General features: G+C 43.9%; 1 protein-coding gene across 1 annotated transcript in view; it reads left to right on the top strand.

Annotated features, from left to right (window-relative positions):
- Positions 1-3,661, top strand: part of RPL30 (ribosomal protein L30) — a 97,745-nt gene extending 94,084 nt beyond the window's left edge. Inside the window, exon 6 of the mRNA XM_044065633.1 lies at positions 3,552-3,661. Within this exon, the coding sequence (XP_043921568.1) occupies positions 3,552-3,601 (50 nt within the window). The 3' untranslated portion in view covers positions 3,602-3,661. The remainder of the gene's footprint in view (positions 1-3,551) is intronic.
- Positions 3,662-24,123: the final 20,462 nt, after the last annotated feature.

Below are 24,123 nucleotides of genomic sequence, written 5' to 3'. Positions count from 1 at the left end.
TGAAAAGTTAGGAAGTCCACTTGCAATGCACTTTAAAAAGTATCATAATAGTAATCCACAGGGTATGCTAGGTATTGTTTTAGAACACGTTTCTATTGCTCAATATGGTACTAATATAAAGAAAAAAAGTTTGTATAAAGAAACGTAGAATGTAATTGGGAGAGTTTTTATTTAATTATTTAAGTATATAATTGTTTAGGTGTTTTAATTGTTTAATTGAAAATAGGTTGATTAATTCTATTGTATAAATGTGTGGTGTTTTTTTTTACTGTTTGTATTCTCCTTGGAAGGCGTTTGCCGAGGCGCTAGAGAGAGTTTGTATTAAATTTGTGGTGGATCCTTGTTCCTGGTAGTTTGCTTCATCTGGTTTATATTTATTTTTTTGTTTTATTTGTTCTTCAAAAATCTTAGTTTTCCCTGCTTGCCCTAACTGCGCATGTCAGTAGACATTCTCTGAGATGCAGCTGTGATGCCATTGACGCCTCAGCCAGGTCAGCTGCATCACCACCTGTAGAAGGTGTTCACGGCTGCGCCTTCAACCTCTCCCTGACGACTTCAAGGTAAAGTTTACTGATGCTCCCTTGGGTTAGACAGCCCCGTTTGGTGAAACAATGGCTGTCCTCTAAGTCCTTGTAATAAAAAGGTAGGGAATTAAAAAGACCTCAAACACCTTAGTCTCACCTGTTCCCAAGTTTCATAGGAACTACCTATCCAAGACTCTTTTCGTCAGGAAAGCTTCTAAGACCACGGACCACTCCAGGTTCAGAAAATCCACAAGAAGACAGGTCCCTCAGGCCAGAACACCACCTTCCACCAACCAAAGGTCTCCCTTTCCTGATAGCAGGCAGTCACACTTCAGACAAATGGGTTCTGTCCATTGTAAGGGACGGGTACTTCATGACTTGTGTGTCCACCTATAAAACTAGTATTGCCCCAGCCACTCCCAAGTCGGCATCTCCTTCTGGGTCAAGTTCCACAAACCCTCTTAGATCAGGGCTCTGTAGAATGCATGCCCCCACTTGTGTGTCCACCTATAAAACTAGTATTGCCCCAGCCACTCCCAAGTCGGCATCTCCTTCTGGGTCAAGTTCCACAAACCCTCTTAGATCAGGGCTCTGTAGAATGCATGCCCCCAGAATCAAAAATAAAAGGTTTTTACTCCAGAAGTTTTCTGGTGCGTAGAAAGGACAGACCTGAAGGCCCATTTTAGACCTCTCGCACCTAAATCTTTCCTGAAGGTACCTACCTTCAGGATGCTCACCCTGCCTATTCTCTTCCCCCTTCCTCCTCTCCCACAGATTAATGGCAACCACGGACGTAAAGGATGCCTACCGTCACACCTTTATCAAACCCACCTTCAGAAAATACTTGGTTCATCCCATTTTCAGTTCTGTGCATTACCCTTTGGGCTCTCGACCACTCCAAGTGTATTCTCTATTACTGGAGCCAGATACTTTGTGTACTGTTGCACACAGGGAATTCAAATATTCCCTTACCCTAGACAACCTACTAATTCAAGCAGTAGATCAGAAGACTCTTCGCCTTCACACCAGAGCTCTTGTACAACTCCTGTAGTCTTTAGGATTCTTAATAAACTTCCCAAAATCCAATCTGGAGCCAGCACAGGACAGTCTTGTGCTGCAAAATCCAGATAGACCTCATGAAAGCCTTACTACATTCAGAAAAGGTGGCCTCCCTGTCCCAATACCTACTTGCTGCCCATCAGGCATCTCACCTGACAGCAAGGCAGTTTCTAAAACTTCCGGGCTACATGGCAGTTGCTATCCCCATGTTATCCCTTGCAAGACTGCACATGAGCTCACCCTTTAGAGTTTAGGATTCCCTTACTTCCCTGCTTGATGAAGGAACTGAGATGGTGGGTGACCCAGGTGTCCCATAACCTAGGACTCCCTCTTCGGATGACACCTCCCTCTCAGATGATGCTCACAGATGCCTTAGATCTAGGGTGGGGAGCCACATTTGGGCAAATGAAAGTGCAAGGTTTGTGGACAGACACAAACTAGAACACACACGTCAGAGAAATGAGAGTGATACTCCTTGCCCTGCAAGCCTTTCTCCCCTTCCTAGAGCAAGGGCCTCTCAAGATATACACAGACAACACCACTGTCCTGTGGTGCATCAGCAAACAAGGAGGGAAGGTCATACCTCCTATGCAGACTAGCTCTTCAGGTGTGGGAACTGGCCACCTCACAGGGCGTGACCCTTCAGGCTGCCTACATTCCCTTGCTTCACAACACTCTGGCAGATCTCCCAAGCAGAACCAGGTCGAACAACCACGAATAGATGCTTCAGACTTCAATTTCTGGAAGCTGCTTTAACACTGTGTGTAACTTAGCATGAGGAAAAGCATTTACTTGCGAGAGTCCCTGCAAATCTATTCAGTGGTACTTGTGTTAAGGACTGTCCAAGTTGGCAGTCTTGGAAGTGAGTCTGGGATCTGACAAGATGTTTTAGTGTAAGGGTGCAGCTTATTGGGTTTTATGATGTGTAGCTTTCCGAATCAGGATGTCTGCCCCAAGGAGGGCATTCAAAATTACAGTTAAAATTAAATTTTCTTTGTAGTAGTCCTTAAGAGTTTAAAAGATGAGTTTGGCTCGAGGAAAGGAGCTTTTTGGAGTAGCACTTACCCGATAAACATCAGTCCATAACCCCTTTCCCATTGTTGAACATGTGGTTGGGGTGTCACTTTTGTGACATTCTAGAGCCAAGATTTACACTGCCGGGCGGCTATCCTTGTAGCTGTAGCAAATTCAAGCCAACTATTTGTGTAGTTGTAATGAATGGAAAGGAAAATTATTTAAATGTTTAGAAAAGTGGGAAAAGATAAAAGATCATGTCTAAAAGTGCAAAAAAAAGTTTGTTGTGTTCACCTGAATAATTAATGCCATACACATGACTGACTACATTTAGTATTTCTTGTCCAGAAGCAATATTTAAAACTTAATATATTTTTAAAGGCTTCAAACCACACTTGTTTCGCACAGAAAAAGGTTCGCAAGGATAAAGATGCATGTGAACATTGTTTAGTTTGAAAAGTATTTCAATTCTTAAGTGGTGGCAGTAGATAAAACTTGTGTGGGAACAGTGGTCAAATTTAAATGGGTAGAGTTGGAAACTTTTTTCTGTATTCTGTAACACTTTTACATTTTGCAGGAGAACTGTGTGTGAATGTTTTGGGTTGATTATATTAAGACTAACTTTAATGGACTTGTTCTTGAAGACACATGCAGGGAATGTAGAGCTGGAATTGAGGCATCACTTTTTTTAAATGTAGTACATACAGTTTAAGTATCCATGTTAAAAAGCAGTAGTGTTAACTGGGTTGGGTATCTAAAATTCTTGATTTCGAGGAATCTGAGCTTTTTTCCAGCAACTTAGTTGGTTCCAAATGGTTAGGCATCATTGTGCTTTTGTGTAGTAACCCTTCCTTACCTAGGCATGTTTTAGTGTTAGGTACTATGTTGTCCATATAAATGTTGAAATATTGTTTAAGAACCAAGTTTAATTTATTTTTCTTTTTTCCCCCGCAGGTGATTCTGACATTATCAGAAGTATGCCAGAGCAGACAGGCGAGAAATAATGCACAAATTCAGATTTTCTAGTTAATAAATAAAAAAGTCTAAAACTGCAATATTTTTAACTTTCTGTGCATGTTTGTTTTTTATTGATGTAGGTTTGTTAATTTATTCAGTGCAGTACTGTTAAGCAACCTTTACAGGTAGAAGATGTTCATCGCAAGGATCACTTCATTACATATGTAATAAGAACTGGCTCCAAGTAGTCATCTCGTCTGGCACAGAAACTCAGTTGTAACCTCCAGTTTTGCTTTTGATGTTTGCCTGTATGCTTTGTTTTGTTGGGGAAGATCATGTAAAGCAAGTATTAAATGTACAAAGAGTGTAAGAGCCTTCATGGGTCGTAGAGTTTTAGTTGCTCTAGTAGGGCCATCTGCCCTTCCAGCTGGCAAGCCTTTGACCTAGGAGCCTTCTTATAAAGAAATACAAAATGAGCACAATTTTTATATGGTGGACAAGGGAAATGGGCAGTGTGTGAGAAGCCATTGTGACATTGACCCAGTTAGTCTTGCCTAGTGAGGCCCAGGCCCATCCACCTTGACCCAGGGCAGTGTTTTAGGTTAGAGTAGATCAGCTAGGCCTGTGAAATTTTTCTTTTTCTACTGATCCACAGCCAGATATTGACTTCCTGGCATCCTCATGGTGTGCTGTTGTAACCGTATAAGCTGTCCCTATAAGTTCCCATCCCTGTTCCCTGCCTTATAGTGCTTTGTGCTAGTTACTCATTCCGCAGTACAGTATTCTCCCAGATGCCCCAAGATTCTGCTAAAATCAGGTCCTACTGATTTCTTCAGGATATGCTGCTTTCCCTTGACTTCAAGATGTTTGTCATTAAATGCTTGGCTGCCTTGTAGGGCATGACTCATTACAAACATGTGTGTCCTGTGCAGTAGATTCTCTTCCCCAGCAGAAAGAGTTCTTTCCAAAAAATTTCACTGGGGATGCCAGGGAGATATGAGCTGCCCAAGAAAAATACTTTTAGATTGTTTTGGCTTCTCAAACCCTGTCTGCCACATACTGCAGGCTTTTGAGAACATATTTTAAAGTGTTTGCGAAGACCAGATTCCCAGCCCCCAAGAAGCCTGACTGTTTTTAGAGAGTTTAGGGGCAATATATCTTGTTTTGAGTCCTATGGCTAACCCTTGGAAAGACCCTTCCAGAAGTTCAAAATGATGCTTGAAGTTTCTCCCAGCTTTAGGAGAGTGTAGTAGTTATATACAGGCTTAGTAAAGAGGTTTACCCTTTGTTGTTTTTCTCTGTTACATCTGTTCACTTCCAAGTCCATTTGAGTCAGTATCGCTGTGAAGTCTTGAAACAAGGTGCAGAAATCACTTGGGACATTGCTGGTTGAGGGTACATGTTTGTCAGACAACCCATGCAGTGGGCATAGACTTCTGTTAAATGTTATGATGGTATACATACTTGTGCAATGACTGCTACCATGGATTCGGTTATGGAAGATGCACCTGGCTTATGTAATCTGATCCATGCCAGATAGTGTGAAATCTCTCCTCTTAAACTACCACTCAAGATTTTTCTGTCGAAGTATTAATTTGCTTGGCATGGAGTTCAGCAAGTTAACTTAAGCAGTTTAAGGTAAAAAAAAAAAAAAAAATGCATATTGCTTGACTGCTCTGTCCAGAAATTTTAAGACGCTTTGCAGCAATTGAGGATGTTGTATAATGTTGGGGTGAATGAAAATTGCTAATAAAGCATGTCTGCTGCATGAAAGTATTAAAAATTTACTGAAGATCAGTCCTGTGATACTTGGCAGTTACAGACTCTTAGTAGTTTTAGGAATGAGAAGGTAGAAGAGAAAACAAGTCTTTTAGGCAGAAATGGAAAATCCCCTTTATCAGTTGACTGGTATCATGTCTTTAGCCCCCCACCCCGAAAAAAAATGTTTGCAAGATGTCTTGCATGCTGTGCACTGGAGAATTGCACCCCCCCCCCAAAAAAAAATAAATGAAAAAAAAGTGGGCTAAGTGGACCACAGTTTTGGCAGTTTCCACCTTTCATAGGCATACCCACAACTTACCCAGAAAATGGTTGCTCGTCTCCAAGCCTGTCTTGTCATCCAGACTGAAGAGCTGTAGTGAAGTTCTGTCATTCAGAATAGTTCTGATTGTGGTATCCAGTTTGGAGTACTTGTGATCTGTTTTAGGTCTGTCTAGGTTAATCAGGATACATTCTCCTCCTCCTTATGTTGAAGGTCTGTCAGTTTTACCGGATGTGAAAGATACCTGCTTGCCTGCGACTTTTGTGGCACACCAATTCTCACATTTCTAGTAGGATACTCCTGATTTGTTCACCTGTTTTCCCTTTGGCCTTGTGTGTTGCTGCCACAAAAGTGCATCAAATACATGTCATTTTTTTGTTCACCTGAGAATCAACACAGATTTGCTTTGTCTTCATTTAACACAATGCTTGCTTACATTTTTATATGCAGATGAGGAACGTATTTAATTTTTTTATAGAATAGACTTAAGTAACAGTCACTGAACATTCCACACTAACTATGTTCGTGTGTCACTGTTGCAGTAGTTACATTTAGGTAATTTGCTGGCAGGTTGCTGTCAGTCGGCCTGATTAACAAAGTCTTGGGTCCTGCGTCAGTTGCTGTCTCTTCTTCCATGATGTCAGGGGTATAAAACATGCAGCCGACGCCATTACATCAGTCTTTCTTGCCGCGCAGTGCCCGAAGCAGAAGCAGTTCGCAAGTGCCGGTCGGCTGACTCCTGAAATTTATGTTTTCGAGTTTCAGAACTGAAGTCTTCCACTAAAGGCTAAGTACCCCGTTGGGGAAACCTTTTCTTGCTCCTTACCGATGTCAGTAAAAGTTAATTGTCACTTGTGGGAAGCAAATACCTCAAGGATTTTCATTTGTACTGTATTCCTTGCCTAGGCCCTGACCACAACGTACCTTGCTGTCTGTTTTGTGCTAGATTTAACCAACGCACTATTAAGCGTCGGTACGATTTTGCATTTCACTATTTTGGCAGAAGATTTAATTATACAGTGCTGTCGAATAGCCATCCGACTACTGGAATTCATAAGAAACGCAGAGAAAAAGAAAGGACAAGCAACAGAGGTCCAAAACCGATGAGGCTTTTTCTAAGCCAGTCGCTGGTTCTCAGTGAGGCGCCTTCGCAGCCCCTGATGCCCGCTACTGACTCTCACGTGGAATCGACTGGGCCGCTGGATACTCAAGGTATTGGACCCTTGGAGACTCTCCCCTCAGATGGGTCCGGAGCTGCTGAGGCTTCTGAGGGTGTTTTCAGACTTAGTTATACATTAAAACGACTTCAGCTTCAAAGGCAAAGACTAAAGCACCTTTAAAGACAAAGAAACCAGTACAACAGCCTCATGGGACAGGCCTCCATGCCCAAAAAACAGATGTTCAAAATGGCCGAAGACTTGATTACTTTGATCAGGGGTTCCCATCACCCATCTGATAAAAGGTCTAGGCAAGAGACAGACTATGAATCTTCAGATCAGGTTTCCATTTCTTCCGATTCCTCTTCTGATCAGGAATACTCACTTCCTCCCTATGAGGATTCTGATGCTGAAGAATCTATCCCTTCAGCCTCTCCTCCTGAGGACTACTCTTGGGGAAACCTTGCATACCATGAGGGAACATTTCCACTGGGAGAGCCAAGATTTTTCAGAATCTAAGAAAAGGCTCAGAGACTTCCTTTTATTACAACAACACAGGCCCCTAGCTATTCCACCTGTGTTGGACATTGTGGACGATGTCTTTTCAGAGTCTAGCCTGACCCCTGACTCCTTACCTTCAGCTCCTGTTAAGCCGGACAGATACTACAGGGTTCCTGACTCTCAAATTCCTTTTCAAAAACCCTATTGCTGACCCAGAAACGCTCTCTCTCAGGGTCCCAAAGGGATCAAGGCTTCCACTGCAAAAAACCCTACCCCCCCCCTCTGACAGGGATTCTAGGGCACTGGACAGATGGGGAAAAAAGATTTACACTTCTGCTACCTTGGCTATAAGGGCTTTAAATTGCCAGTTTCATATGCTCAAATATCAGCAATATATTATGTCACTGCTTAAACAGAAAATGTGGATAAATTCTGAATGTGCAGAAAACAAGGAAATGTAGGATTTATTGCATGCAGCTGAACAAGTTGGAAAGCATACTTTGCAATGTGGTTTTGATTCTCTGGAGGCAGCCTGCAGGGCCGCTGTTATGGGTTCTGTCATTAGGAGGCATGCTTGGTTAAAGGAACAAAATTTTCCTGATCATGTCAAAGCAAAATTATTAGATGCTCCATTACAACATGATACCGTGTTTGGTGTTCAGGCAGAAGAAGTGTTAAAGAAAATGGAGGACAAAGCAAAATCTATGCAAACGGTCAAGGATTTCTTACAGGTACAGCCTCCAAGATTTAGCAGACACTGGCCAACAAAGAATTGGTCCTTTCCAGTGTCAGACAGGCCACAAAGGGGCAGTTCCAGACACCTTAGAGGCAGATCCCAGCCCCAAGGTTCATACAGGTCTAAACAATGGGGTGCTTCTACCTCCAAAAGTGGAGAAGATGAATCACAGCCATACAGGAAACAGTCTCAATGACTTCCCCCTGCCTGCACCAAGCATTTATCTTCTGGCAGCACCTTTAGGAGGAAAACTAGCACTTTTTTCTCAAAATTGGCACATCATAACCCAGGACAAATGGGTCCTAGATATAGTGTCACAAGGCTACAGGTTTCACTTCCATACCCTGTCAAGGGCAAACGGTTGGCCAGACCTGCCAAAAAATCAATGGGCAGAGGCACAAAAACAAATCTCATCCCTCATGGAAATGGGGGCCATTCAATGAGTACCAGAGCAAGAACAGGGACAAGGATTTTATTCAAGACTGTTCTTGGTACCAAGAAAGGACGAGGCCAGTACTGGACCTATCTTTAATAAACACATACCTGGATATACCAAAATTCAAAATGTTCACTCTACAGCAGCTTCTGCCCATGCTGGGCAAGAAGGCTTGGCTTGTGACTTTAGACCTAAAAGAGGCATACCTGCATGTCCCAATCAGACAAGCATGCAGAAGATACCTCGGATTTAAAGCAGACTCTATGCATTACCAATTCTCTGCACTGCCCTTTGGCTTATCTACTGCGCCCAGGGTCTTTACAAAGTGCCCGGCACCAGTAATTGCATTCTGCAGACAAAGAGGAATACAAATATATCCTTACTTGGACGACTGCCTCATTCAAGCAGAGAACATGGACATTCCACTACAGCATCTGGCGTTTGTAAGAAGATTTTTAACAAACCTAGGGTACACAGTCAACTAAACGAAATCGAAACTAGTACCCTCTCAAGAGAAAATATTCCTGGGTGCAAGCTTAAATACAACTGTCCAGATGCCTTATCTCACGCCAGTCAAACAAAGGCAACTGACTATTTCAAAAAGTTGGCAACAAAGGCCCAGTTATCTGTAAGAAAAATTCTGCAGGCTTTGGGCTTCATGGCATCCTGCATTCTACTAATTCCATATGCAAGACTGCATATGAAGAAACTTCATGGTACCTAAAAAGTGTCTGGACTCAACATTTGCCACAGCCTGGAAACAAGGATTACTCTCATTCCCTGCCTGCAACAGGAGTTTCGATGGTGGGCGAAGGCTTGTCACCAGAACAAAGGATAGCCATTCACTTTACCCCCAGCCAGGCAGACATTAACAACGGATGCATCAGATTATGCCTGGGGAGCCCACATGGCAGGAAGATGTACTCAAGGCACATGGTCCGCAAACCAAATGCATCTACATATCAATCAAAAAGATGCTAGCAGTCCAGAATGCCTTAACAGCCTTTTAAGGACCCACTTCATCCAGGACAACTACTGATAGACAGACAACACTACGGTCATGTGGTATATAAACAAGCAGGGAGGCACTCCTTCTTACCCCCTTTGCAGACTAGCCATGACTTTGTGGGACACAGCATTGACTTACCAAGTGCATTTACAGGCACAATTCCTGCCAGGAAAGACAAATACTCTGGCAGATGAACTAAGCAGAAACCTCATGGATCCCCACGAGTGGAAATTGGATCCACAAGTCTTCAGCATAACAAGTAAATGGGGATGCCCGGATATAGATCTATTTGCCTCTCCTCACAACTACCAACTAAAATGACTCTGCACAAGGATTTATCACAGACAAGCATGGAAAGTGGATGCCCTATCTTTCAGCTGGAAAAACTTAGCAGTATATGCCTTCCCTCCACTGCCTCTCCTCCCAAAGGTTCTCCTAACGGTCAGACAAGAGAAGCCAAAGGTGATACTGATCGCCCCAGACTGGCCCCGCCAGTACTGGTATCCAATCCTAAGGAACTTATCTCAATGCCCAACTTGGACCTTTAACTCAAATACCTCATCTACTGTCTCAACAAAATCAGATCTTACACTGCCAACTAAAGACCAAGTCTGGCAGCATGGTGGATAATGTAGTCATACAAAACACACCTCTCACTAAAGCGGTGATGGATGTCATTTTGGAGGCCAGAAGGCCTAGCACCTAGAAAATAATATGCTGCAAAATGGAAAAGATTCTGTGCTTGGAACCAGACACAAGGAATTGACACATCTGTACCAAATATCCATCAGATTTTGCAATATTTAACTGAGATGCTAGACAAAGGCCTATCTTTTTCATCAATTAAAATTCATGCCTCTGCCATTTCGGCTCATTACAATATAGTCACCAATCTTTTCGCATCCAGTACCTCAGAGGAGCCAAAAACTTAAGGCCTCCAAGGAGATCACCAATACCTGCATGGGACCTCAACTATGTCTTGGAAAAACTCACCATGCCTCCTTTTGAGCCAGCCGCTACAGCTGATAAAGGTTTTATCTTGGGGAAAACAGCTCTGCTCCTAGCAATAACTTCTGTACGACTAGCTACAGGCACTAATGGCTGTGGAACCTTTTAGCATTTTTTTATCCAGACAGGGTTTCTCGGAGGACAAACCCGACATTTATGCCTAAGGTAGTGTCCAGTGTGGCCCTTAACCAAGCTATTCAACTGCCAACCTTTTATCCAAATCCACAGAACAAGGGGGAGAGAATTCTGCATTCTTTGGACATACACAGACGGCTTTGATTCTACTTGGACAGAACTCTGTCTTCAGAAAGACAGAGCAATTACTAGTGGCATATGTTGCAGGATCACAACAAAAGGCTATTTCAAAGTGGATAGACCACTGCATTCCTTTCTGCTATTCACAACATGACAAGCCAGTGTCTAAGGGCATTAGGCCTCATTCAACAAGAGCAGCAGCCTTTCTCAGGGGAGTACCAACCAAAGACATTTTAGAGGCTGCTACCTGGAGTTCAGTGCACACCTTTACAAAGGACTATCATTTACCACTTTAAGTCCAGGGCAGGCTTTGCCACTGCAGTTCTGCAGGGCCTCCTAGCCGTTCCTAGTGCTATTTAGCCCCAGCCACCCAACATTAGCTTTGGGATTCAACCCAATTGTAATGACTGCAACAGTGAAACACGAAGAACATAGTACAGTTGTGTACACTTACCATAAATGTAGATGTTAGAGTGTATTCACTGTTGCAGTCCAGGTTACCCACCCGCATCCCCCTTACTTTTGCTGGAACGTATCTATACTTTTCTAATCTATACAACCTATGTGGTGTATTTGCTTGTAGATGAAGACAAAAATATACTTTGGTGCATGTATCTTTTATTAATATTTTTAGCCTACACTTTTGGGGGCACCTGACATCTGGGGCAAGAAAAACTGAAGAAAATGGTGTTGAATGCATCTTTTATACCCCTGATGCCCTGACGTCAGGGAAGAGGCGACTGCAACCGACGCCGGACCAAGACTTTGGAATTCAGGCCGACTGAGGGCAGCCTGCCAGCAGGATAACCCAATTGTAATGACTGCAACAGTGAATACACTCTAACATCTACATTTATGGTAAGTGTACACAACTGTACTTTCCAGGATACAGATTTAATTTCCACACGCTGCTAACTCCAAACAGGTGGCCAGACTTGCCCCCAATTCAATGGGCAGAGGCTCAGAAACAAATTCTTTCCCTCCTAAACATGGGGGCTATTCAACTAGTACCAGAAGAGGAAAAGGGACAAGGTTTCTATTCCAAACTTTTCCTGGTACCCAGAAAAGACAAATTATGGCGACCAATTATGGACCGGTCTACTCTAAACACCTTTCTGGACATTCCAAAATTCAAGATGCTGACTCTTCACCAGTTACTTCCTATGCTAGGCAAGGATGCCTGGTTGGCAACTCTCGAGAGGCTTACCTGCATATCCCAATCAGGGAATCTTGCAGAAGATTCCTATGCTTCAAAGCAGGCTTCATGCATTATCAGATGTTATGTGATCCTATCTCACCTACATTCTGACTGATGGGTTCGAGCCCATCCTCGGCTCCACTGGCACGCTTTATGCCAAAGAGCGAAGTCTCTTATTGGCTGAGCTTACTATATCCCAGGATGCACCACTACCAGTCCCCCAGATCTCGTTTGCCGCTTTCCTGCGAAGACGTGGTCTCGAGCTGGCTGGGCTGAGTAGTTATTTTAACTAACTTTTTCTGTTTTTGCTGTTTTTGTCTCAAAAGCTGTTTTAACGGCTAACGCTCTCATTGTGTGTGTTTGGATTGTTGAAGACTTGTTGTGTGATTAAGTTGAGTTTGATTTCCCCTTCATCTAGGGCCTTCCGGTCAGTCAACCTTCTATAACCTTACAGGGTTTTCAAAGTTCCCTGTCATTTGCGCCTTAGCGATAACTGTAAACCTATATTTAGGTTTGTCAATCAGTACTGTATTTATTCCTGTCAAAGTTACTGAAATTGTCTACCATAATGTCTCAGACTCTAGGCCTTCGGGCTTTAAAAATGTAAGATTTTTCAGAATCTAAGAAAAGGCTCAGAGACTTCCTTTTATTACAACACAGGCCCTAGCTATTCCACCTGTGTTGGACATTGTGGACGATGTCTTTTCAGAGTCTAGCCTGACCCCTGACTCCTTACCTTCAGCTCCTGTTAAGCCGGACAGATACTACAGGGTTCCTGACTCTCAAATTCCTTTTCAAAAACCCTATTGCTGACCCAGAAACGCCTCTCAGGGTCCCAAGGATCTGGGCTTCCCACTGCAAAAAACCCTACCCCCCCTCACGGATAGGGATTCTAGGGCACTGGACAGATGGGGAAAAAGATTTTACACTTCTGCTACCTTGGCTATAAGGGCTTTAAATTGCCAGTTTCATATGCTCAAATATCAGCAATATATTATGTCACTGCTTAAACAGAAAATGAAGATAAATTCTGAATGTGCAGAAAACAAGGAAAGGTAGGATTTATTGCATGCAGCTGAACAAGTTGGAAAGCATACTTTGCAATGTGGTTTTGATTCTCTGGAGCAGCCTGCAGGGCCGCTGTTATAGGTTCCTGTCATTAGGAGGCATGCTTGGTTAAAGGAACAAAATTTTCCTGATCATGTCAAAGCAAAATTATTAGATGCTCCATTACAACATGATACCGTGTTTGGTGTTCAGGCAGAAGAAGTGTTAAAGAAAATGGAGGACAAAGCAAAATCTATGCAAACGGGTCAGGATTTCTTACAGGTACAGCCTCCAAGATTTAGCAGACACTGGCCAACAAAAGAATTGGTCCTTTCCAGTGTCAGACAGGCCACAAAGTGGCAGTTCCAGAGACAGAGGTAAGATCCCAGCCCCAAGGTTCATACAGGTCTAAACAATGGGGTGCTTCTACCTCCAAAAGTGGGAGAAGATGAATCACAGCCATACTGTTGAGGAAACAGTCTCTCCAATGACTTCTCCCTGCCTGCACCAAGCATTTATCTTCTGGCAGCACCTTTAGGAGGAAAACTAGCACTTTTTTCTCAAAATTGGCACATCATAACCCAGGACAAATGGGTCCTAGATATAGTGTCACAAGGCTACAGGTTTCACTTCCATACCCTGTCAAGGGCAAGCGGTTGGCCAGACCTGCCAAAAATCAATGGGCAGAGGCACAAAAAACAAATCTCATCCCTCATGGAAATGGGGGGCCATTCAATGAGTACCAGAGCAAGAACAGGGACAAGGATTTTATTCAAGACTGTTCTTGGTACCAAGAAAGGACGCAGAGGCCAGTACTGGACCTATCTTTAATAAACACATACCTGGATATACCAAAATTCAAAATGTTCACTCTACAGCAGCTTCTGCCCATGCTGGAAGAAGAAGAGCTTGGCTTGTGACTTTAGACCTAAAGAGGCATACCTGCATGTCCCGAAATCAGACAAGCATGCGCAGAAGATACCTCAGATTTAAAGCAGACTCTATGCATTACAATTCTCTGCACTGCCCTTTGGCTTATCTACTGCGCCCAGGGTCTTTACAAAGTGCCCGGCACCAGTAATTGCATTCTGCAGACAAAGAGAATACAGATATATCCTTACTGACGACTGCCTCATTCAAGCGAGAACATGGACATTCCACTACAGCATCTGGCGTTTGTAAGAAGATTTTAACAAACCTAGGGTACACAGTCAACCAAGCGATAAAGCTAGTACCCTCTCAAGAGAAAATATTCCTGGGTGCAAGCTTAAATACAACTGTCCAGATTTGCCCTATTACCTTACCAGTCAAACAAAGGCAACTGACTATTTCAAAAAGTTGGCAACAAAGGCCCAGTTATCTGTAAGAAAAATTCTGCAGGCTTTGGGCTTCATGGCATCCTGCATTCTACTGCAATTCCATATGCAAGACTGCATATGAAGAAACTTCATGGTACCTAAAAAAGTGTCTGGACTCAACATTTGCCACAGCCTGGAAACAAGGATTACTCTCATTCCCTGCCTGCAACAGGAGTTTTCGATGGTGGGCGAAGGCATGTCACCAGAACAAAGCGATAGCCATTCACTTTACCCCCAGCCAGGCAGACATTAACAACGGATGCATCAGATTATGCCTGGTTCTTGGAGCCCACATGGCGGGAAGATGTACTCAAGGCACATGGTCCGCAAACCAAATGCATCTACATATCAATCAAAAAGATGCTAGCGGTCCAGAATGCCTTAACAGCCTTTTAAGGACCCACTTCATCCAGGACAACTACTGATAGACAGACAACACTACGGTCATGTGGTATATAAACAAGCAGGGAGGCACTCCTCCTTACCCCCTTTGCAGACTAGCCATGACTTTGTGGGACACAGCATTGACTTACCAAGTACATTTACAGGCACAATTCCTGCCAGGAAAGACAAATACTCTGGCAGACTAACTAAGCAGAAACCTCATGGATCCCCACGAGTGGAAATTGGATCCACAAGTCTTCAGCATAACAAGTAAATGGGGATGCCCGGATATAGATCTATTTGCCTCTCCTCACAACTACCAACTAAAAAGACTCTGCACAAGGATTTATCACAGACAAGCTTGGAAAGTGGATGCCCTATCTTTCAGCTGGAAAAACTTAGCAGTATATGCCTTCCCTCCACTGCCTCTCCTCCCAAAGGTTCTCCTAACGGTCAGACAAGAGAAGCCAAAGGTGATTCTGATCACTTCAGACTGGCCCGCCAGTATCACTTGGTATCAATCCTAAGGAACTTGTCTCAATGCCCAACTTGGACCTTTAACCAAATACCTCTATCTACTGTCTCCAACAAAATCAGATCTTACACTGCCAACTAAAGACCAAGTCTGGCAGCATGGTGGATAATGTACTTATAAAACACACCTCTCACTAAAGCATTGTTGATGGATGTCATTTTGGAGGCCAGAAGGCCTAGCACCTAGAAAATAATATGCTGCAAAATGGAAAAGATTCTGTGCTTGGAACCAGACACAAGGGAATTGACACATCTGTACCAAATATCCATCAGATTTTGCAATATTTAACTTGAGATGCTAGACAAAGGCCTATCTTTTCATCAATTAAAATTCATGCCTCTGCCATTTCGGCTCATTACAATATAGTCACCAATCTTTTCGCCATCCAGTACCTCAGGAGGAGCCAAAAAAAAAACTTACAGGCCTCAAGGAGATCACCAATACCTGCATGGGACCTCAACTATGTCTTGGAAAACTCACCATGCCTCCTTTTGACAGCCGCCACAGCTGATAAAGGTTTTATCTTGGGAAAACAGCTCTGCTCCTAGTAATAACTTCTGTAATGACTGAAAAAGCTACAGGCACTAATGGCTGTGGAACCTTTAGCATTTTTATCCAGACAGGGTTTCTCGGAGGACAAACCCGGCATTTATGCCTAAGGTAGTGTCCAGTGTGGCCCTTAACCAAGCTATTCAACTGCCAACCTTTATCCAAATCCACAGAACAAGGGGAAAGTAGAATTCTGCATTCTTTGGACATACACAGACGGCTTTGATTCTACTTGGACAGAACTCTGTCTTCAGAAAGACAGAGCAATTACTAGTGGCATATGTTGCAGGATCACAACAAAGGCTATTTCAAAGTGGATAGACCACTGCATTCCTTTCTGCTATTCACAACATGACAAGCCAGTGTCTAAGGGCATTAGGCCTCATTCAACAAGAGCAGCAGCCTTTCCTCAGGAGTACCAACCAAAGACATTTTAGAGGCTGCTTCCTGGAGTTCAGTGCACACCTTTACAAAGGACTATCATTTACCACTCTAAGTCCAGGGCAGGCTTTGCCACTGCAGTTCTGCAGGGCCTCCTAGCCGTTCCTAGTGCTATTTAGCCCCAGCCACCCAACGTGGCTGGGATTCAACCCAATTGTAATGACTGCAACAGTGAAACACGAAGAACATAGTACAGTTGTGTACACTTACCATAAATGTAGATGTTAGAGTGTATTCACTGTTGCAGTCAAGGTTACCTACCACGCATCCCCTTACTTTTGCTGGAACGTATCTATACTTTTCTAATCTATACAACCTATGTGGTGTATTTTGCTTGTAGATGAAGACAAAAATATGCTTTGGTGCATGTATCTTTTATTAATATTTTAGCCTACACTTTTGGGGGCACCTGACATCTGGGGCAAGAAAACTGAAGAAAATGGTGTTGAAATGCATCTTTTATACCCCTGATGCCCTGATCGTCAGGGAAGAGCGACTGCAAACCGAGCCTTCGACCAAGACTTTGGAATTCAGGCCGACTGAGGGCAGCCTGCCAGCAGGATAACCCAATTGTAGCCAGCTGCAACAGTGAATACCTCTAACATCTACATTTATGGTAAGTGTACACAACTGTACTTTCCAGGATACAGATTTAATTTCCACGCTGCTAACTCCAAACAGGTGGCCAGACTTTGCCCCCAATTCAATGGGCAGAGGCTCAGAAACAAATTCTTTCCCTCCTAAACATGGGGGCTATTCAACTAGTACCAGAAGAGGAAAAGGGACAAGGTTTCTATTCCAAACTTTTCCTGGTACCAGAAAAGACAAATGTATGGCGCACTCAATTATGGACCGGTCTCACTCTAAAGCACCTTTCTGGACATTCCAAAATTCAAGATGCTGACTCTTCACCAGTTACTTCCTATGCTAGGCAAGGATGCCTGGTTGGCAACTCTCGAGAGGCTTACCTGCATATCCCAATCAGGGAATCTTGCAGAAGATTCCTATGCTTCAAAGCAGGCTTCATGCATTATCAGTTCTCTGCACTGTCCTTTGGCTTTTAGCCCATCTACTGTAGGTATTTACAAAGTGCCTGGCTCCAGTAATTGCATTTTGCAGGCAAAGAAATATTCAAATATATCCATACCTGGACGATTGTCTAATTCAGGCAGAAAACCAGGCCATTCTAAAACATTTGGCGTTTGTAAAAAAGAGTTCTAACCTGTCCACCAGGGTACAACATAAACAAAAAGAAATCGCAACTGGTACCCTCTCAAAAGATTGCATTCCTGGGTGCAAGCTTGAATAAGACTGCCCAGATGGCTTTCCTTACGTCAGAAAAGCAAATTCATTTGGTGACTTCAAACAGGTGGCCACAAAAACCCTGCTAATCTGCAAGGCAAGTACTGCAAGCCTTGGGGTTCATGGCCTCCTGCATTCTTCTAATTCCCTTTGCGAGACTGCATATGAGGAAACTTCAGTGGTACTTAAAAAGTTTATGTAGTCAGCATTGTCACAGCCTGGAAACAGTGATTCCTATCATACCTTGCCTGCGCCTAGAGTTCCTATGGTGGGCAGACGCCTGCCATTCACACCACCCCCTGCCACCCAAACCCTAACTACAGATGCATCAGACTATGCATGGGGGTCTCATCTGGCAGGGAAGTGCATTCAGGGCAAATGGAGCACAATCAAATGCATTTTCATGGCAATCAAAAAGAAATGCTAGCTGTACAGAATGCACTGACAGCCTTCAAGGGCTACCTTCATCTAGGGCAATTACTGATAAAGACGGACAACACCACGGTTATGTGGTACATAAACAAGCAGGGGGGTACACATACCTACCCCCTCTGCAGACTAGCCATGGCATTGTGGAACATTGCCATGAGCTACCAAGTACAACTACAAGCTCAATTCCTGCCAGGAAAGCAGAATGTTCTGGAAGACGAACTAAGCAGAAATATCACGGACCCTCATGAATGGCAACTGGAACCACGGATTTTCAGCATGCTGACACGCAAATGGGGGAGCCCAGACAGATCTTTTTGCATCACCCCAGAACTACCAGTTGGACAAATTTTGCACAAGAACTCATCGCAAAGAAGCCTGGAAAGTGGATGCTCTGTCCTTCAGTTGGAAAAACCCATCAATCTATGCCTTTCCCCTCTACCTTTCCCCCTCTACTTTGCTCACCAAAGTTCTACTAAAAATCAAACAAGACAAACCAAAAATGATTTTGATTGCTCCAGACTGGCCTCGCCAATACTGGTACCCACTCTTGCGCAGTGCGTCACACATTTATCTGTGGCACCTGCCTCAGACACCTTCCTTACGGTCTCAGCAGGAGAACTAAATTCTGCACCCTCAGCTCCAAACATTGAATCTTGCAGCTTGGCTAATCACTCAAGTTCCCCCTTAGCATCCCTCAGCAAACCTGTGATGGATGTCATTTTGGAGGCGAGAACAACTAGTACTCAAGTCTTATGCTGACAAATGGAAAAGATTCTGTGCCTGGAATCACGCCCCAGGGATGAGCATAGCAGTGCCTAATGTACCTCAGATTTTGCAGTACTTGACTGAGATGCTTCACAAGGGCCTGCCTCTTCCATAAAAATCCATGCCTCAGGCATTTCAGCTCATTACAGCACATACTCCCCCCTCTTCTCTCATCCTCTTCTGAAACAGTATCTCAGAGGGGCCAAAAACTTGACCACCAAGGAGAGCTCCAACCCCTGCCTGGGACCTTAACTTTGTATTGGAGAAACTCGCTCTACCTCCTTTCGAGCCAGCTGCAACTACAGACTTGAAATTTATTTCCTGGAAAACAGCCTTCCTTTTAGCAATCACTTCAGCTAGAAGGATATCTGAATTGCAGGCCCTTATGGCAGTGGAGCCTTTCATCATCTTTCATGCGGACAGGATGTTACTCGGGACCAATCCATCATTCATGCCCAAGGGTGGTATCCAATGTGGCTCTTAATCAGTCCATTCATTTGCCAACTTTATTTTCCAATCCACAGAAGGGAGAGCGAATTCTGCACTTATTGGATGTACATAAACAACTTAGATTCTACTTGGACAGGACTAAATCTCAAAGAAAATCTGAACTGCTGCTGGTAGCATTTGCTGCAGGGGCAGAGGGGAAAGCTATTTAAAAAAAACTATTTCTAAATGGATAAGCCATTGTAGTCATTTCTGTTATAAACACCATGGAAAACCTATACCCCATGGGATCAGATCTCATTCCACCAGGGCTGCATCTACTTCAGCAGCCTTTCTCAGAGGTGTTCCTACCAGGGATATTCTAGAAGCTGCTACCTGGAGTTCAGTTAATGCTTTCACCAAGCATTATCGTTTACCAATTTTCTCTAATTGCAGAGCCAGCTTTGCCACTGCTGTTTTGCAGGGCCTTATAGCTGTTCCTAATGCTGTATAAATCCATCCTCCCAACCTTAGCTTTGGGAATCTACCCAAATATAATGACTGTAACAGTGAAACACGATGAACATAGTACAGTTGTGTACACTTACCATAAATGTAGATGTTCAAGTGTATTCACTGTTGCAGTCCTGGTTACCCTCCCTCCAACCCAGATGTTCTTCATCTCACATTGCTGCAGTCCTAACACTTGGGTAGTCCGCTGTCCCTCGGTCGGCCTGAATATCAGAGTATAAGGCTGACGTCGGTCAAGGCGCATTTGACTGACCTCAGAACGTCAGGGTACAAATGCGCATGACCGACGTCATATCCTCAGTCTTTTTTGCCGCATGGTCCGATGCAGAAGCAGTGTTGCAAGTGCCGTTCGGCGTTCTGGAAATTTCAATTCGAGTTTCAGACCAAGTCAGAGTTGGTTAAGTACCCTGTTGAGAATATTTTGTTTTTTCTTGCCTCAGTGGTTTACCGGATGTCAGAAAAAGTGAATAACTGTATTTCTTGGGAAACAGATACCGCATAGGGATTACCATAATTTGTGTATACCTTGTTTGGGACCTGAGCACGACGTTGGGTCTCGCTCTTCTGCTAGGTTCAATGAGCGCACTATTGAGCGAAGATTGGATTGTGCCAGGTTGGTCTTTGGGAAGCGGTGTGCAATTACAATATGCTGTCGGATGCTCACGCGGCTTCCTCAAAGAAGCGTAAGGACAAGGCAGTTAAACCTAGGTTAGAGGAGTCCGAACCGGACGCTGGTTCTTTAGAGGCGCCGGTGGAACCGGTGGTTCCGACGGAGGCCTCTCTGGAGTCCCAGGGAGAAACTTTGTTTTACAGGATGTGGCCTCCCAGGAGGCAGGTCAGGCTGTAGGGCTTCTCAGATAACTGTACTCCTCCCTTCCTAAGGTGTCTAGCCCCTCTCTTTCTGCTTCAAACGCTTCTCCTAGAGGCACGTCTAGTTTAGCTTCTGTGTGTGCCTGTCCTAGTTCTTCCGCTTCTGTGCCCAAGAAGCACATGCTTAAAATGGCAGAAGATTTAATTACTTTAATTAGAGGCTCTATGCCCTCCTGATAAGAGGCCAACGATGGAACCAGTGTTGGGGATTATGAGCAGGCTGATGTGTCTGAGTCTTCGGCTGAAGACTTGCAGGAGTATTCTCATTATTTTGATTCTGATGTGGATGATTCTACCCTGCTTCTCCTCCTGAGGATTTTTCTTTTCAGAGACCCTTCACTCCATGAGAGAGCATTTTAAATGGGAAGGTCAGGACTTCTCTGATTCCAGGAAAAGGCTTAGGGAATTTTGTTTTACCCCAGCATAGGCCTTTGGCTATACCTCCTGTTCTGAATGTGGTGGAAGATGTGTTTGCAGAGGCTTCTCTTAATCCTGATTCTTTGCCTCCTGCTCCTGTTAAACCAGATAGGTATTACAGGGTGCCTGAAGCTCATAAGTATCTTTTAAGAGTCCTAGGGCAGACCCAGAAACTGTTAGCCAGGGGCCTAAGGGTGTTAAGGCTTCTGTTGTCAAGAACTGGGTTCCTGCAGATAAAGAGGCCAGGGCCTTGGATAGATGGGGAAAGAAAGTTTATACTTCTTCCACTCTAGCCATGAGAAACTTTGAATTGCCAGTTTCACATGTTGAAATATCAAAATTATCTCCTTTCACAGTTGAAATCTAAGGTTGATGCTCTATGGAAGGTATTGATTGTAAAGAGTTACAAGATTTAGTGCATGTTTCTGAACAGGTGGGTAAGCATTCTTTGCAATGTGGTTTTGATGCTGTACAGGCCTCGTCTAAGGTGGCTGCCACTGGGTCAGTTCGCAGGCATGCCTGGCTGAGGGATCAAAATTTATCTGACCATGTTAAAACTAGGATTTTGGATGCCCCTTTGCAATCTGATGTCTTGTTTGGTTCTCCTGTTGAGGCAGTTTTAAAGAAAATGGAAGACAAGGCTAAGTCTATGCAGACTGTTAAAGATTTTTTGCAGGTTCAGCCTCCAAAGTTTAGTAGAAATTGGCCTACTAAGGGGTGGACGTATCCTACTTATGATTCCCAGTCTAGGGGTAGATCTAGACGTGGCAGGGGCAGAGGTCAGGGCTCTTTCAGGGCCAGGACAGGGAGGTGTCCCGCACAGTCTTGGTGAGGGCAGGGTCAGTCCTTTCGTAAACAGACCCAATGACCTACCTTTTCAGCTGCCAGAACCTTCTCGCCTGGCAGCACCTTTGGGAGGAAGGTTGGCACTTTTCAAAGAAAATTGGAGTTTGATTACCCAAGACAGATGGGTATTGGATATCATACATCACGGTTACAGGTTTTATTTCCATACCTTGCCTCCTTTCAAAGGCATGCCAGACATTCCTCCTCAACAAAGAATAGAGGCTCACAAGCAAATTTCTCTGTTACTCCAAATAGGGGCTATACAGCCGGTTCCTATACCAGAAAGGGGCCTAGGATTTTATTCTCGCCTTTTCCTTGTACCATAAAAGGGGAACACGTGGAGACCAATTTTGGATTTATCTATCCTCAACACTTATCTGGACATTCCCAAGTTCAAAATGTTGATGTTACAACAGCTTTACCTCTGCTGGGCAAGGATCACTGGATGGTAACTTTGGATCTCAAGGAGGCTTACCTTCATGTTCCTATCAGGCTAAGTTGCAGGAAGTATCTGGCGTTCGGACTGGGACTTCTCACTATCAGTTCTCTGCATTGCCCTTTGGCTTATCTACTGCGCCCAGAGTATTTACGAAAGTTCTGGCTCCAGTGATAGCTTTCTTCAGGCTAAAAGGAATACAAATCTATCCTTATTTGGACGATTGCCTGATTCTGGCTCAAGGGAAGGACGAGCTTCTTCCATTTGGAATATGTGATAGCAGTGCTAAGATGCCTGGGGTATTCTGTGAACGAAATAAAGTCCAGTCTAGTACCCTCTCAAGACATGTGCTTTCTGGGTGTAAGACTGAATACAGCATCCCAGATGGCTTTTCTAACCCCGGACAAACAAAATAATCTTTCCCTTTACTTCCATCATCTATCTCTTCAGTCCGGGCTGACTGCAAGGACAGTCCTTCAAGCCTTAGGGTTCATGGCATCTTGTATTCTGGTGCTTCCAAATGCCAAACTGCATATGAGAAGTTGCAATGTATCTCAAAAATGTATGGACACAGCACTGCCAGGATCTGGACACTGTCATTCAAATAATACCTTGCATTCAAAGGGAATTTTTGTGGTGGGCTCAGGAATGTCACCTAAACAAGGGACTCTCTGTGACCCGGCCAGAGGAGAGTCAAATTTGAACGACAGATGCCTCAGACAAAGCTTGGGGAGCTCATCTAAACGGAAAGTGGATACAAGACAAGTGGCCTGTCAGACTACAGCATCTTCATATCAACTTGAAGGAGATGTTAGCAGTCCAGTTTGCATTAATAGCTTTCAAGGATTTACTTCTTCCAGGGCAGGTGTTGATTCTAACAGACAACACAACTGTCATGTGGTACATCAACAAGCTAAGGGGGAACACATTCTTATCCTCTATGCAGGCAAGCAATGATTTTGTGGGAGACTGCTCTCAGTTTACAGCTAAGTCTTCAGGCAAGGTTTCTGCCGGGAGCACAGAACTCCTTAGCAGATGTGTTAAGCAGACAAATCATGGATCCCCACGAGTGGAAACTGGATCTTCATGTATTTCAGAAATTGACAGTGTCCTGGGGAACTCCAGACATAGATCTGTTCGATTCTCCACTAAACCACCAGCTGCCAAAGTTTTGCACAAAGAGGTTTCATCCCACAGCTTGGAAAGTGGATGCTCTTTCTTTCAGTTGGAAAAATCTTCATGTGTATGCCTTTCCTCCTCTGCCTCTCCCCCCAAAGGTACTTCTGAAGGTCAGACAGGACAAGCCAAGGATGATTTTGATAGCTCCAGATTGGCCTCGACAGCACTGGTACCCATTACTGAGAAATCTAGTACGGACGCCTCCATGGCCTTTGCCTTTGATTCCACATCTGTTGTCCCAGGAGGACAGTCATTTGCTAAATGTCAAACTTCACTCTCTTCACCTAACAGCCTGGCATATTCTGTTTTAAACCATAGAGGGTCTCAACTTCCACAACAAGTTTTGAATGTGATTTTGGAAGCTAGAAGGCCTAGTACAAGGAAAGTGTACGCAGATAAATGGAAGAGATTTTTGTTTTGTAATGCAGCTAAGGATTTGGATGTTTCTGAGCCTGATTTAAGTGTGGCTCTTCAATATCTTACTGAGTTATTGGACAAAGGTTTGTCCTTTTCTTCTATTAAGATTCATGCTGCAGCAATTTCAGCTCACTACGACTGTGACCCACCATTGTTTTCTCATCCTTTGTTCAAGCAATTTCTTAGAGGGGCAAAGAATATAAGACCCCCACGAAGAGCACCTACTCCTGCTTGGGATCTCAATTTTGTGTTGGAGAAACTCACTCTACAACCTTTTGAGCCTGCAGCTACTG

This window comes from Protopterus annectens, chromosome 3.part0 (assembly GCF_019279795.1).
Source record: "Protopterus annectens isolate FY-2018-M chromosome 3.part0, PAN1.0, whole genome shotgun sequence".
Taxonomy (NCBI): Eukaryota; Metazoa; Chordata; order Ceratodontiformes; family Protopteridae; genus Protopterus; species Protopterus annectens.
This window is presented reverse-complemented; position numbering and strand designations above follow the sequence as displayed.